Source organism: Molothrus aeneus, chromosome 1 (assembly GCF_037042795.1).
Source record: "Molothrus aeneus isolate 106 chromosome 1, BPBGC_Maene_1.0, whole genome shotgun sequence".
Classification (NCBI taxonomy): Eukaryota; Metazoa; Chordata; class Aves; order Passeriformes; family Icteridae; genus Molothrus; species Molothrus aeneus.
In genome coordinates, this window is record NC_089646.1 from 20,035,811 (window position 1) to 20,050,237 (window position 14,427).

General features: G+C 36.4%; 1 protein-coding gene across 1 annotated transcript in view; it reads right to left on the reverse strand.

The window, feature by feature from the left end:
* MALRD1 (MAM and LDL receptor class A domain containing 1) overlaps positions 1 to 14,427 on the reverse strand; it is a 234,717-nt gene that overhangs the window by 191,148 nt on the left and 29,142 nt on the right. The window contains exons 9-11 of the mRNA XM_066548719.1: positions 14,028 to 14,235; positions 6,404 to 6,550; positions 3,412 to 3,521 (exon numbers count right to left, since the gene is read on the reverse strand). Coding sequence (XP_066404816.1) covers positions 3,412 to 3,521; positions 6,404 to 6,550; positions 14,028 to 14,235 — 465 coding nt within the window. The remainder of the gene's footprint in view (positions 1 to 3,411; positions 3,522 to 6,403; positions 6,551 to 14,027; positions 14,236 to 14,427) is intronic.

The following is a 14,427-nucleotide window of genomic DNA, read 5'->3' on the forward strand; positions in this document are numbered from 1 at the left end:
TGTATCAACTGATGCAGACTGAATGATATAACTTCCCTTAATTTCTTTATCATAGTAAGCACTTAGAGACTTCTCAAAGATTATTTTTCTTTACAAATGCTGAATATATGACAGTTTCGTAGGCACGTTAATCTCAGAAGAGCAATCACTGAGATTCTTGTATGAAGGAAACCTTATGATCTGTTATTTCCAAAATCAACATAAATGAATACAGAAGACAGATTTTTAAAATCTATTCATCTCCTGAAACAAGCAGATTGACCAATATACAAGAGGAAAATACAAAAACTGTATGGGTGAGACTGCTTGTGAGGCAGAAAAGATAAGAAAACAGTGAGAATCACAGTTCACTCCCCTGCAATACAGAGTAATTTAATAAATTTAATTTATTTTTTGTACTGATACATTATTTTTTTAATAATACCCAGGCAAAAATTCAGCTGAGAACTGAGGGAAAGAAATAAGATTTTCAAAGACTAATTTTTTTCTTTCCCCCTGAGTCCTTCCTGCTTCTCTACACAAAGATGAAAATTTCTTCAACTGCAGTATCCTTACTTCCCTGCAAAAGCCTTGATATTGATAATACTTGTCTCTTCATGAAAGTAAAACAAGAGCTGGATAAGTCATGCAGAAATATTCCTGTTAAAACACTCTGCTACTTTTTAATATCATCTAGCTTCAGGTCTGGCAGACTCCATCTCTCAACATTTAATTTTACCACCTCTCATGAAAATCATGTCTTATATAAAATAGCCTTGATCCTTATTAATAAATTTAAATACTTTCATGTAACTCATTCCCCCAGCAAAAAAGCTTAAGAAATAGAAAGTAGCAGGTATACAAGCACTTTCCAAAGTGAGGTGTTGGAAGAATTACACGCTAAAAAATTTAGATGGCTTTGTCTTTCAAACAGCTTTTCAAACAAATTTATGTTTTCATTAAGTAAGAAATAATGTTACCTTCCTTCTTTATGTCTATATGTCCTCCTATATGATGACTATTGTTGGCATTAAAGAGCCATAAACACAGAGCTGGGACTAGAAATTTGCTTCTACAAGTGCAAAACCTTGAGCTAAATGAAGATGTTTCTTAGCTTACATCTACAAAAAGGCCCAGCTACAAGAAGCTGCAGAAAGAAGTTACTTCTAAGCTTCAATTAACCAGAAAGGAACAATATAAATCTGTTACCCTTCAACTCAAATATTTTTTTTTATCTACCAGAGCTAAAGAACTTGTAAAGCTAGTAATAAACATGGATGTCTTTGTGTAGATCCTTTTGTCCTCTCAGTGGGATATCCAACAGAGGGCATCATCTCACATTAATAGGCAGAGAGCATAACACATCCTACTGAGCAACCCCTACTCGTTGCTCTTTCCCAGAAATAAAAGTCTGCAGGGATAATGTGGCAGAAAGCCAAACTTCCTGTCCTCAAAAACACTCTCTGACAGACACGTACCGTTAGGTAAGAACTTGCTCTAGCTTTTGTTGGATCTAAGAATTTTAAATTCATTCAACACATGTATACTTATAATAAAACTTGTTTCTTTTCTGACTTTGAAGTCAAGAAAAAATATGTGCATCCCCACTGCATCTGTGTTTATTTTGAACGCAGACCAAACTCTGCAATAGATCTTACTAGAATAATTCATTGATTCAATATCAGTGGGTGCCCAGTTTGCCTTAAGGGTTTCTAAGATAAATTAATCTGAATCTGAAAGGTGCTTATCTCCTCAGCATCAAAGTCAACAAAAGTGAGATGGAGCTGTCTAAACAAATGTGCTGTGAATACAAAGGCTCTTGGGTGTCCCAGGAGTAGTGCACACACTCTGGGCTTCTGTGGGATGGTTCAGGACTTCTGAGTTCCCTGCAGCAGCATTCTGCTTGAGTTTATCCTGCATCTATTTTATTTCTGACCTTCTACAACACCAAGAAGTCATGTGAAGATTAAGAAGTGAGAGATTGCCTTGAGGGATTGCAAGGAACTGTTCTTGAAGTGTTTCAGAGGCTTCTGCTCCTCAGCTGCAAGTGGCAGCTGTTCAGCTGAGATCTGGTAACGCACTGATGTGTGTAGTCCAAGTGAGCTGCAGTTTCAAGTAAAACAGATTTAGCTAAGCTAGCACTTGTTTCTGGTCCCTTCGATGAGATAAAACCTAAGAAGCCTAGATCCTGCTGGAATAAAATTCTGCTACTTGTTGGGACTTCTAAGTGCATCTCCTTATTTTATGACTTTTTCTCTTTTTTGTTTGAGAAAAGTTTTCTCAAGTGGAATTAACAGTTTCTGTTCTACATTGAGTCTTAAAAGTTAAGCAATCATTCTAAATTTCATTTTGTTTCTTTAAAGCCTCTTTTTTTCACAGAACATAATAAAATTATTTTGGCAAGCTTTCTCTGTCTTTTCCTTTTCTTCTCTCTGACTTTTTAAATGAGAAGGGATTATACAGTATCAGAAGAAAACCACACCATAACTACACAACTTCTCTCAAGTATGGCATAAGCATTGAAAAGTTACAGAAGAGAAAATAAATTTAAAAAAAAACCCTTAGGAAAAAAGAAATAAAAAGAAAAAAAAGTTATAAAACTGAACCATGTCTATTAATTTTATTCAGTGGCCAAAAGGACAAATAAAAACACAGCTGTGAATGTAGTGAATTGTTGCTGTTCATATTTATTTCTTCAAGTTTTGTTTTAAAAATACAGAATTTTATTGAAAATTAAAACCACCTAGTTATAAAACTATTTTCATTTTTCATCTAATATTTTTCTATTTTTTGTCCCTCCTGATTAATTTTTTCCTGGTACCTGTCTTGTTTTTCAGCTCAACCACTATCCTGGCTGGTTGCTTTTGCATTCCACTGCAGAACCACAAGACATCTGACAAAAAAACGTATTTCAAAGTAACTCCCAAATACTGCACTGATCAGCTTAAAAAGCATCCTCCTCAAAACATGAATTTAAATTTAGTGCATGTCTGGGGAATGGTGGCTAGTTCTCTCTGGTCACACCAACACAGCTGATATGCATAGTGACTTCAAACCATAGATGTCCTGTTATAGAGCCCTGGTTATGTGACTTTCCTGCCTGCAGACAACAGAGTGGCTGTTTGATGGAGCCCTGTTATCATTGTCCAGATACTTTTGCCAAAGTACACAAAAACCTGGAGCATGTCCTGAAATCTGAGTCACCTGCCGGGTGCTTTGAGAAAGAATAGTAATAATCAGATATAAAAATTTGGTAGGAAAACAGTAAAAATTACCTTCATCTCTGTCCTCCCAAAGCATTAGTCTTTAACTGCTTCCACTGGTATTGAAATAGAGCCCTCAGCAGCAGCACTTAGAGCATGAGGAATACCTGACCTGCATCAGCTGAGGGACAGGTCACAAACATGGGGACACTTCATATCAAACAGTTACCTGGCAGCAGGAGAGCCCAGGGGTGAACTTGACAAGGAAAGGACTTCCCAGGTGAGACATGGCCATCTTTGTGCTCCTCTGATGTGATCCACTGAAGTAAATAAATGATCCTGTAAACAAATTTTATTTTAATGTATGAGAAATATGTCATGTTCCAATGGCAAATGGCTACCTCAGAGAGGTAACTATATGCTTCATGAGACACATAAAGTTTATTCATAGATCAAAACAATCTAAACTGCTTTGCCATCAGTTCAGTCTTTGTGGATAATGAGGAGGGTGTCATAACAGGCTGTGACGAGCAATATCTGTGTGGGTAAAGACAAAACAGAATTGCCAAATGCTCCTGGCTCTTCCCTCTTGTAAAATCATCATGACTGGTTCCAAAGACAAGGAGAGAGGGAGAAGGAAATAAAATTTTTTGGGCAGCCATTGCTAAGACTACCCTGTCACGGTGCCTGTGAGCACATAAACCCAAGGAAGTGACTACAGAGCCCCTTGAAGGCAGTTCAGGTGCTGCTTCTCTGAGAGCATTACTGTGCAGATATCCACTGCAAGTATTTTTTATCTCTCTGCTCTCTTCAAGCAAAAGCTTTAAGATCTCCAACCTTAAAACTCTACAAGTATTACCCATCACCTTCACGCATTGCCCATCCACTCTGCACAGACTGGGGAGAGCAGAGGAGCTGCAACACAGAGAGCCCTGGAGATCAAGCAACAGAGACCTCAGCCAAGATCCCTAAAGGACACATTTTAATTGGCTTAAATATTGTTTCAAAGAGAATTTAAACCAGAAATTATTTCCTTTAGGGTACAGTATTCACTGTCAGCACAGCCCAGCCACTTTTAAGCATGCTAACAATGTTGCAGACCACAGGAGCCAATGGAATAAGCTGTATTTTCTCATGGGGTCCACAGACTTGACATTGTTGTCTCTGCTAGTGGGGATGAAAGCTTAATTAAAGATCTAATCTGAACTCTGGCAAATGCACTGCATTTGGATTTGAACTGCAGCAGATGTGCTTCAGACAAAGGTAGGGAAGGATAAACATTTTCAAGGGGCCCTAAAGCAGCATATTTTGAATGCCGTCAGTGCTGCCTTTGCTGAATACTGAGACTTTTTCATGAAAGTCTATGCAAAACAACACTAAAGGCTCAGTCTTTTTTGAGCATTTATATTACACATATTGCCTTACATCTTGGAAAATCAGCTATTGTGCTGCCACAGTCATACTCCTTAGCCACTTATTTCCCATGGATCTGTAATGAAGCCGAGGGTTAGGTCCAGCCCCACGTGAATAATGGCATTGCTTTAGCAAGGTTGGCACAAAGAGGGGACCATTCCAGCTCCCTGTACAAACTGGAATGCTGCATTCCACAGCATGAGGGAAGCTCCCCTCATTGGAATGCAAGGGTACTTCAAAGGACCCTCTTTAATTTGCAGCTGAGCCTCTACTGTAGCCTTGTTAAGATCTTCATTAATCAAAAATTGCTACTGCCCTCCCCAGGAGAGAAGGGAGATGACCACTCTGCAGTACAAAAGAAACATTTGCAACCTGAAGGATGGTGATTTAATGTTTGCAAAAACTTGCTCAGATTCTGGAATCCTAATTCTGAAGTCGTGGCTGTAGCAGGCACAATGATAGATTGGTACAAAACCACCTCAGAAATACCTTTTCAGCTAATTTACACAGAGAATGCAACATTACTGGGCTTGAGAAATGTGGCATAGTAACCTCCAAATCTGCTTGAGGCTTCAACCTGCAGCAACACTGAAACAAGCTTGTAAAAATTCAGGTGTCAAAGCAACTGAAGTGAAGCAGCTCCACATGGGTGCTGTTAATGTGATGCTAAGGCTGCCAGCAGCCTTCCCTCTGACCACATTACCCCTCAGATCTCATCAGCACCTAGAGCAAAGGTAGTGGCAGGCAGATCAGTGCACCCACCCTTCTGGAGCTTTGAGAGTTGGAAACCTGTAACACAGCAGTGTTTACATAAAGTGCTGTAATGTGGACCCAGTCCCACTCTACAGAGAAAATTAAATGAAAGATCAAAAAGCTGCTGAGAAAAGTGAGCAGCAACTTTGTCGCACTTCATCACATGAGGACCAGCGGATAAAATATGACTGTTCATTTAGAACATTCTATAGCAGGCACACACATGCTTTGCTCACTACTGTCGCTCAGGTGACTTTTAATCCTGAGGCTCCTATACCTGAGGAGGAATACTTAAATGTCACATTTCTTGAACATGAGCATGGAAGAGAAGCATGGAGGTCTGGCTGCAGATAATACACATAATTAAATAAATATAAATTAAAGGGGCTCTGGACCCAGATTTTATCTCCACTGGAAGCAGTGCAATAGATACATTTTAATAAAATTAAAGTCACAGAACACTTGTCAATATTATTTGACAATGAAAAACATGCTTGGTAGTTTTATTTTTATGGAGTGTGCTATAATAACATTTTCACTTTGGAAAAATATTTTTAACTGTCCTCTTCTGGAATAAAATGGTTTTCCAGCTGAATACATTGTATGGCAAGTATAGGCTGAAGGAAGGACAACTCTTTAAAGGAAATTATACTCCCTCTATTTTTCCCAGACAATATGGATTAATTTAACTGCAAAAAGCTGCTTGTCCAAATAATGCTTCCAAGAGTGGCCCCTATGTGAATATTGGGTAAACAATGGTTATGATATGCACAAACAAAGTCAGCTGTCAGGTCAAAGGTCAGTATCTCAAAAAAACTGCATTGAGTCTCATACCTCACTGATTGTGCCAGCCAAAAATAAGGGTTACAAAGACAGAGTAACTAGATCACAGCTAAAAAATATTATCTCCAACAGACTGGCTTTCCGTAGCACATTACCTGTGTTATTTACATACTGTGTGGCATCCATTTCAAACCAGTTTTTATTATCAGCCTGTGACCATTTACAAGTAGGAATTTTCATGACAGAAGGAGAAAAATAATAATAAGCCTCACCATGGCCCATATTATTTGTATGACCTCTGCCAGGAAGTTCTCTGCCCCAGGGAGCCTGTCCTTTCATTATGTTCCAGTCAGCATCACCTTTGCTCAGTGGCTTCCATCCACAAAGGTCAGTCTCAAAATCACATAAGGTGTAATTAGCTGTGGTAAGAACAACAACAAGAGAGGATCAATAAGTTGAACTTGATGCAACAGTTTAATGCCACAACTCTGACTGTTTTGTACTTAGATGTACTTAGAGTGTTGAAAAAGCAAAAATATGTTGCAGGTTATTCAGAGGGATAATTAGTTCTAGAATACAGGTAACAGGTTGAGCAGGCCCTTCCTTTTTTAATCAAACTCAGAACCATGAAACAAACTACCTATAAGAGAATAAACATAGTAAAGAACTGTACATAGCTTGCTGACATATTATAAAATAATATTAAATATGTTTTAAAGAAGAATTGCACTAGTAATTTAGTTATGAACATGTGAGAAAAATCAAATACATTTAGGCCTTAAAATATATGGAAAGCAAAGATGAATTAAGCTTTCATTTAATTTATTTTTGAAAATGAGATTTAAATTTATCAATTATTCAGATTGCCTAGAAATTTTTATTGCAAAGTGAAAGACGATTTTCTCAGTTGGTATGGATTAGACCAATTTAAATTGTATAAAAATTTCACACACTTCTCCATTGACTGAGTACAAATAATTATTTTTGATAGGAAATTTTTATACCCAGAGTTTTCTTTCCTGGTCCAGAACAGCTTTCCCAGGCCTACACTTAACTCCTGGGGTCACTTATTGCAATTGCAACCATTATTTTAGAACTGTATTTGTCACTTGCTGCTCCCACAGCACATTTATCTGATCATATCAGCCTCAGAAAAGATCATACATATTACTCCAATTTTCAGATTGTACAAAACCAAAATGAAATGCATCTTTCTTTAAGCACCATTGTAGCAAAGCTAAATAGTAAAAGTTCCCCAGTACTATAGAGGTTATTTGAGCAGCTAAATCTTAAGGTAGAAAATAAACCACAAATATCAGTGTCTCTTATCTGGGTTCACCATATACATTAAAATTTGATGGTGCATAGTTTTCTGCTTAGTGCAGCATATTTAGTTTAAAATGAAACTTGGTTAACTTATTTGATTAAATTTTCATGATTTTCACAAGGTATCTTTTTAATTAGACTTCAATTGCTAGTACATTAAGGTTGAATATGCAAATTGATATCCAAGACTAAGCTGTTTTGGTAATTAATACTATATCCAGACATTTTACTTTCCTTAGCTAAGCAGTCTTGAGAGAACCAACGTAACACAAAAAGACAAACATTCTTTGCTTAAATATCTCTGTCTCCTGGCCTCCCTAAACCCCACAAAAGGTCTTCTGCATAAACAGCTGACTGTTGTGCCTGCACAGGAATATCCAAAAAGACATCCATAAATGACTCTGTAGGCACCAAATAAAATGAGTTAAAATAATTGTTTAAATATGAAACTAAGATCAAGATAGTACTAATAACTATTATGTTACAGCTCTAAACTGTACTTAGCATGGAAACACTTTTTAAATTAATGTTGTCTTTTAACTGGAGGCATTTGGGACCTCAAGATTTGTTATGCTGATAAAAACAACAGCTTTTGTATGATCAGAGACCATCACTGCCCTTGCTGTTCAATAGGACGAGAGGTGTGGTGAAATCAGCATTTCTTACATTCGTAGCCTGTAGTACAATTCCTTCTAACCCTATAGATATAGAAAGAAATGTATAAATATCCCTTTTTAGGGTGAATATATAAGCAGTGGGGGAAAAAAAGACATGCATACATAGCAAACCATGATCCCAAATGAAATTTGTTTTGTCCAGTCATTTTTTCAAACTTTATTCAAGTCTGAACACAATTATAAAGGCAGGAAGAACATTCATGGTGGTGCACTTTGGGGTGTTTTTTGGTTGATGTTTGTGGTTGGGTTTGGTTTTTGTTGCTGATGATGGTTGATTTGGGTTTTTTTTCTTTTGGGTAGTGAAGAGGAAATAGAATATGGTAATGCTCACCACACTTTAGATGCTAAATGGTTTTTATTCCACCTTTCACTTGAAATTTAAAACTCTAAACAAACGCCCAGTTATGCAGAAACACTGACCAGAGTCAATTACCAAACCCAAGTGTTGCCCCTATGCAGTATCTGGAAGTGTAAAAGTGTAGATATGTTGTAGAACAGCTTGCCTGTGAGTGAAATGCACTTGTCCAAATTAACAGTCAAACTTAAACTTTATCCCTACCTAATTCTAAAAATTTAAGGGGTGCTTTTAAATGTTTAATCAAGCTTGAAAGAAAAGTTCTGTGCTTTGGCCAAAACCCAAATCCAAGTAAGAGAGTTTTTCAGTGTGTTTTTTCATTCCTCAAACATTAATCAACCTTAAGAAATGTGCCTTTCCTATCAAAAATTCAGCATTTTTATCTGAACCTTCAAGGGATTATAGATAATCTTTCTCTATCCATAGTAGGAAAATAAGTGACAGCCTATAGTTTTTGACTAGTCATGCTGCAGTTAAGTTTGACGTAAAACTCTTTTCTGATATATTTTATCCCTTCCTTCTGGAATTCTCAGCACCAGAGCTTATGTTTTATATTTCACTAGAAGGATTTCAATGGACTCCAACTGCAGATACGTTTTTGACATTTTGAGTGGAAAATAAGTCAGTTCTCTATTTTAGACCTTTATCTTTATAATTTGGCAGAACGGAAATGAAAATAGAAAGGAAAGAACAATTTGCTTTCATTTTAACAGTAAGAAAAATTTGAATTTTTCTTTTATTAAATTTATGTAAATACATCAGTATGGCTTAATTAATGAAGGAGTAAATTATTACACCATTTCTACAAAATCCAATGATGCAGCCAGGAAAAAAAATCTTGTTCCCCAAAAACTTCTTGAGTTTCAAGAATAAGCATAGGTTACTAAAGCCATTAAATACACTGAAAATATTTTTCGATGAATACAAGCAGTTTTCAACATATTAAAAAGAAAAAAAAACCCAACAGCAACAGCAAAAACAAAAAACAACAACCAGAAAGCCCCCCAAAAATCCAGGAAAAAAAGCACATATTTAAAGAGTACTAGGAGGTGAAACGGGAATGTTTTTTTCCTTGACTAGCTTATTCTATCTATTCCATCTCCTCATGATCCTCCCAGGGTAAAAAAAGGCAGTTCTGTTAACTAGGCTGTTTTATTGCTTCATCATTGCTGGCCTGCAAGTGCATGAAGGTTTTCAGTCCTGCTCTGAGAGCTCAACCAAATGAACACGAATGGGGACACTCAGTTGGTCCCTCCATCAGGTTGGTGTTTCCCTGAACAACAGTAGAGAATGAGGAGAGTGCTCTCCTCATTCAGTATGGCAGCACCAAAGTGGTTTTGGAATCTGGGGTAATAACTATCATTATGAACAGAAACCAAAGAACTTCTTTGTCATTAATATTTTTTCATTTCTGTCTAACATTTAATGTCATTTTGTGAAAGTGAAGGGTTACACATATACCTTCTTTCTGAGTGCCTGTGCACTTTCCCTATTGGTTTGTGATTAATTTTATTTACCTAGAATTTGTTAAAGGATTCATACAGAAATATCCCAGATGGCCACAGATCATCCAGCCTGACCTTCCTCATGTCATAAGTCATTAGACAGATGACTCATAACTCTCATAGGTGAGGTGGCCTCACATCATTCTGAAATGGCTCAGTTCCCTGGCTTAGGGTTAAGAGAGTGTAAGAGAATCTCGTGTCCACCCTTGGTCTGCAGAGATCAGGTTTGCTTGGAGTTGCTCTGGTGAAACACAAAGGCAGTGCTGCACAGTGCTGGTCAGCAGCAAAGTCTGTGAAAATACCATGGGTGTAACTTCTTGCTCTCCACATGCACATACGAGATCAATGAACAGAGACTGAAAATTTCAGACAAATTCAGTGTCACAGAAAATGCACAAATGTTTAGTAAAATAATGTTTCAGACTAAGTGCTCTTTCCACTTCAGTGTTGAATGATAATAAAAATATTTGTGTCTGTGCTCACCTGCTGTGGAAAGTTGCAAGGATTTGCAATTGTAAATTGCTGTACTGTAAATGAAATGCTGTAAAAGCTACATGCCTTTAAAATTATACAGGTTTCCTTCATTCTACATATTCCATATTCATAAATTATACAAATCCTATGAAAAGCTGAGAATATTTAAGGTAATACCAGAGGTGTTGAATTAAAAGCAGAAGCAAAGGTGGCTGATTTAAGAAAGCTTCTAATTAAGCCAAATGGAAGTGATCCTCTTTCAGAAATACCTGTTGGACGACCCCACCCCACAATAATTTTGAATTTACATGGATGCTGATGAGCAGGTAATTTCAAGAAACACTACTGCATCAAAGTGTGATATTACTTGAAAATAGCAAGTGCTTCCTAGACTTGTTTCCAAGCTGCAAGGAGTGCTATTAACTGATTCATTTGTATTTATGGGTTTATAAGTGTTGTGAAGGTTATGTATAAATCATGTAAAATAATGATAAGTTTAGTGTTTGAAATATTAGTTATTTGACACAGTATTTAGTACAAAACTTTCTTTATATTGGGTGGGAAATAAAGAAAAGGCATCAGCATGAAAGGGATCTTTATAGTCCTTTAAATTATCCAAGTCCTGCTTCTCACTTTCTGTTCAAATATATTAACTAGGTTTTCATAATTTGTTATCATTCACTGAAATAAAAAATTTAGAAGTGATCACAAATAAGAGGTGTCAGAAAAGACATAATGAAAATGTAGAATTTAATAGAAAAATCTGTACTTTCATGTACTTTCATAACTCCATTAGATTCATAGATTTTAACAACTCAAATAAAGATGGTTACTCATATACATAAGTGTTTCCTAAACAATTTCCTGCTTTTTGAGACTTAAGTCTCCTGGACTTAGATATATATTTATATAAATGAGCAGAGATTAAACAGAAAGATTAGGAAGAGCAAAATATTTATGTTTGTTCTTGTAATAAATTCTGTTATTATAACACAACTCATGTCAAATCAACATGACCAAAAAGTAACATTATTTTTAAATTCCTTATTATAATGAAACAAAGAAATTCTTAAAGGAGGGGAATCCTTCACATTAAGTACCAGCTGTCTGCCATTGTTTTTGCTCAACAGATCTGTCAGCTCTTTCAGGACCTGAGAACACTTCAACAAAGGAAACTACTGAGCATGTGTCCAAGGATAGATGCTAAAAGACCTAATAAAGGCTAAAACATGCATCACTGTACCAGATTGGAAATTTTACTGAAAATACATATGAATAATGGATTATTAATATAATCCATTATATGAATAATCTAAACATCATGGAGGACAATATCAAGATCTTGTGGAAAATTGATATAATGGGAATAAAAGAACAAAGGACAAAAAAAAATTTTTTTCTTTATGCCTTTTTTCCTCAATACTATAGAAAGTGTCTGAAAGATTCTAAGCTGATCAAACTGCTGAGTAGCTATATTCCATTAGGGCTGTCTTTCCTGAAAAGGAGTGTGGGAAGCATGCAAGACAATATTATCCATTGAAATGGGCCAACTTTAACAATAGTTATTGCTATTTTAAAGATGGCACTTTTTTGTGTGCTCTTTCTTCTCAGCCAGTAGTCAGAGAAATAAGCAACTACTTTAGTATTATACTTCAGGAAAGAACCTTTTTCCACCCTCTTTTTGGGGGATGAATATACTTTTGTGCATTGCTCCAATGAAATAATACCTCTTCAAACTGTGAATATCTCAACACATAGTTAAGCAAACAATCCCTATTCCTCAGTTTCAACTGAGTGTCATATTTTCTTTAATTTGAAGAGACTTAGTGGAGAATCAGCACCAGTAGAAAAACCAAAGTTAATTGCAGAAGCAGCAGCAGACAATGGAGAACTAGGCAGAGATTTTGAAGAACATTTTGCACTGATTGTGGCTCTCATCATTCCTTGTCCCAACATCATAACTCTGGAGATTCCACAAAGGACAGTGTTGAGACCATTGGGTCATTCTGACATTTCCTTCTTGTGACAAATCTCCATTTTTCTGACCCATCAACATCACCACAACAGAGGAAATATTCCCAAAAAATCTACTGTGATCTTTAAAAGACTGACTAGATCTAGGTAATTTTTAATCTTTTGGTTACCTAACTTAAATGTCCAGTGTCTGAGGCACAGACCTGTAAGTGTTTGGAGTTATCTTCAGTTTCATCTTGTGTAGTATGATTAGAAGCTCCCTTCAACTGCAACAATTATTTTTCATGATCTTTTGAAACCTAAAAATTATTTTTTTTTATTTCCAGTTGCTCTGCACCACAATTCTTTTTAATTGTTATGAAGTAGGATGGCTAAATTGCTGAGAAATAAAGTCCAGCTTTGAAAATACAATTCACTTTCATTCCATTCCTCCCAAAGAACTTACAAGGACTCTCCACATTCTTACCCATGGAGGTAGGACAGACACAGCATAGGGTCAAGCCTTGTAAAAATCAAAAAGAGCTCTCAGAGAGGGTGCCCTTACAGACTTTCATGTTTGCTTAGATTCTACCCAGAGATAAAACAATATATACCTTCCTATTTAAAATGTTATTTCAGCATTTGCACATACTACTTGTTTCAGAGATAGTTCCCACATGGTTATTTAAGTAATTGAAAAAAATTAAGTATTCTGACTGTGAGTTAAAAAAATGGCTTGCAGTCACAAATATTTCCTGAAGTCTCATCAAGGAATTAGAAAATAAAATATTATCAGTGTTTTTAATCCTGCTACCTTGAGCAATACACAAAATTTTAATTGGCACCTCCCAGCAGCAATATATATCATCACTGGTATCTTAAATATGTGTACATTTTTTAGGTTAAACACATATTTAAGTGTTACTACCACAGGCAAACATACATACTTTATGCATGCCTTACAGTATTAATTTTAGAAGTGATAGGGTCCCTAAAGACGTTTTCACTTGGAGATCTAAAATTATTCAGAATTATTACAGACATTTTTCAGTAATTTTTTAATTTTCTTTTTAGTCTTGATTGTACAGTAGAAACCATGGTTTCTAAACAAACTTACCTTCAGCTGCAAATATAATGAAGATGCAGGTTCTGAACTACGTTTTTGTGGTGATTTGCATCATAGTGCAAATACAATGTCACTTAACGCATTTTCTGACAGTAATTCACAAAGAGTCTAAATGAGAAAACTGTTCAGAGAACAAATCCCAAGGCAGATTTCATTCCCTTGCAAATTAGGGTTATAAAAGTGGTATACAGGGAATATATTTAAGCAAAAACACAGTAAATGTTGTATTTTAGCAGATTATTAAATAAATTACCAGCTGTATCTAAAACATGATGATGAGGCCAGACAGAGGAACACAAAGCAACGGAAAGAAGAAAATGCTATGAACATTTTCTCTAACCTGTATGTTATTAAATGTTTTGGGGAAAAGAAGTCATAGGAATTTAATATATTTTTTCTAGGGATTTGTTGAAGGGAAATGTTTAGGTTTCACAGCACTCCTCAGCAGGCTGTCCCCCTAAAGCAATGGGGTTCACTCACAGCAGGTGGCTGGGTCCTCGTCGCTGCCACCAGGGCAGTCCCGGTGAGAGTCACAGGCTGATCCGGGGGCCATGGGCTGCCCATCCCTGCAGGGAGGGTCTTCCCAGGAGCACAAACCTGCTGGCTCTGATGGTGCAGCATCCAGGAGCTGGATGCTACTCAGGCAGATGAAACCTGCCCTCCTCTGGAGTTCTCCTTTAAACACAAGCTGTCAATAAAATATTTGCGTTAACAAACAGCGGAGTGAAATCGATTTCTATTTGCACAAAAAAAGTTCTAGGTGTAAAAAGTGCTTCATAATTTCCATTGCAAAACTCTGATACATTTCAAACCAGAATTTGAAATTTTATATGCCTATCTCAGGTTGAAATTATGGAAAATTTTAAGCTGAAGTTTGATG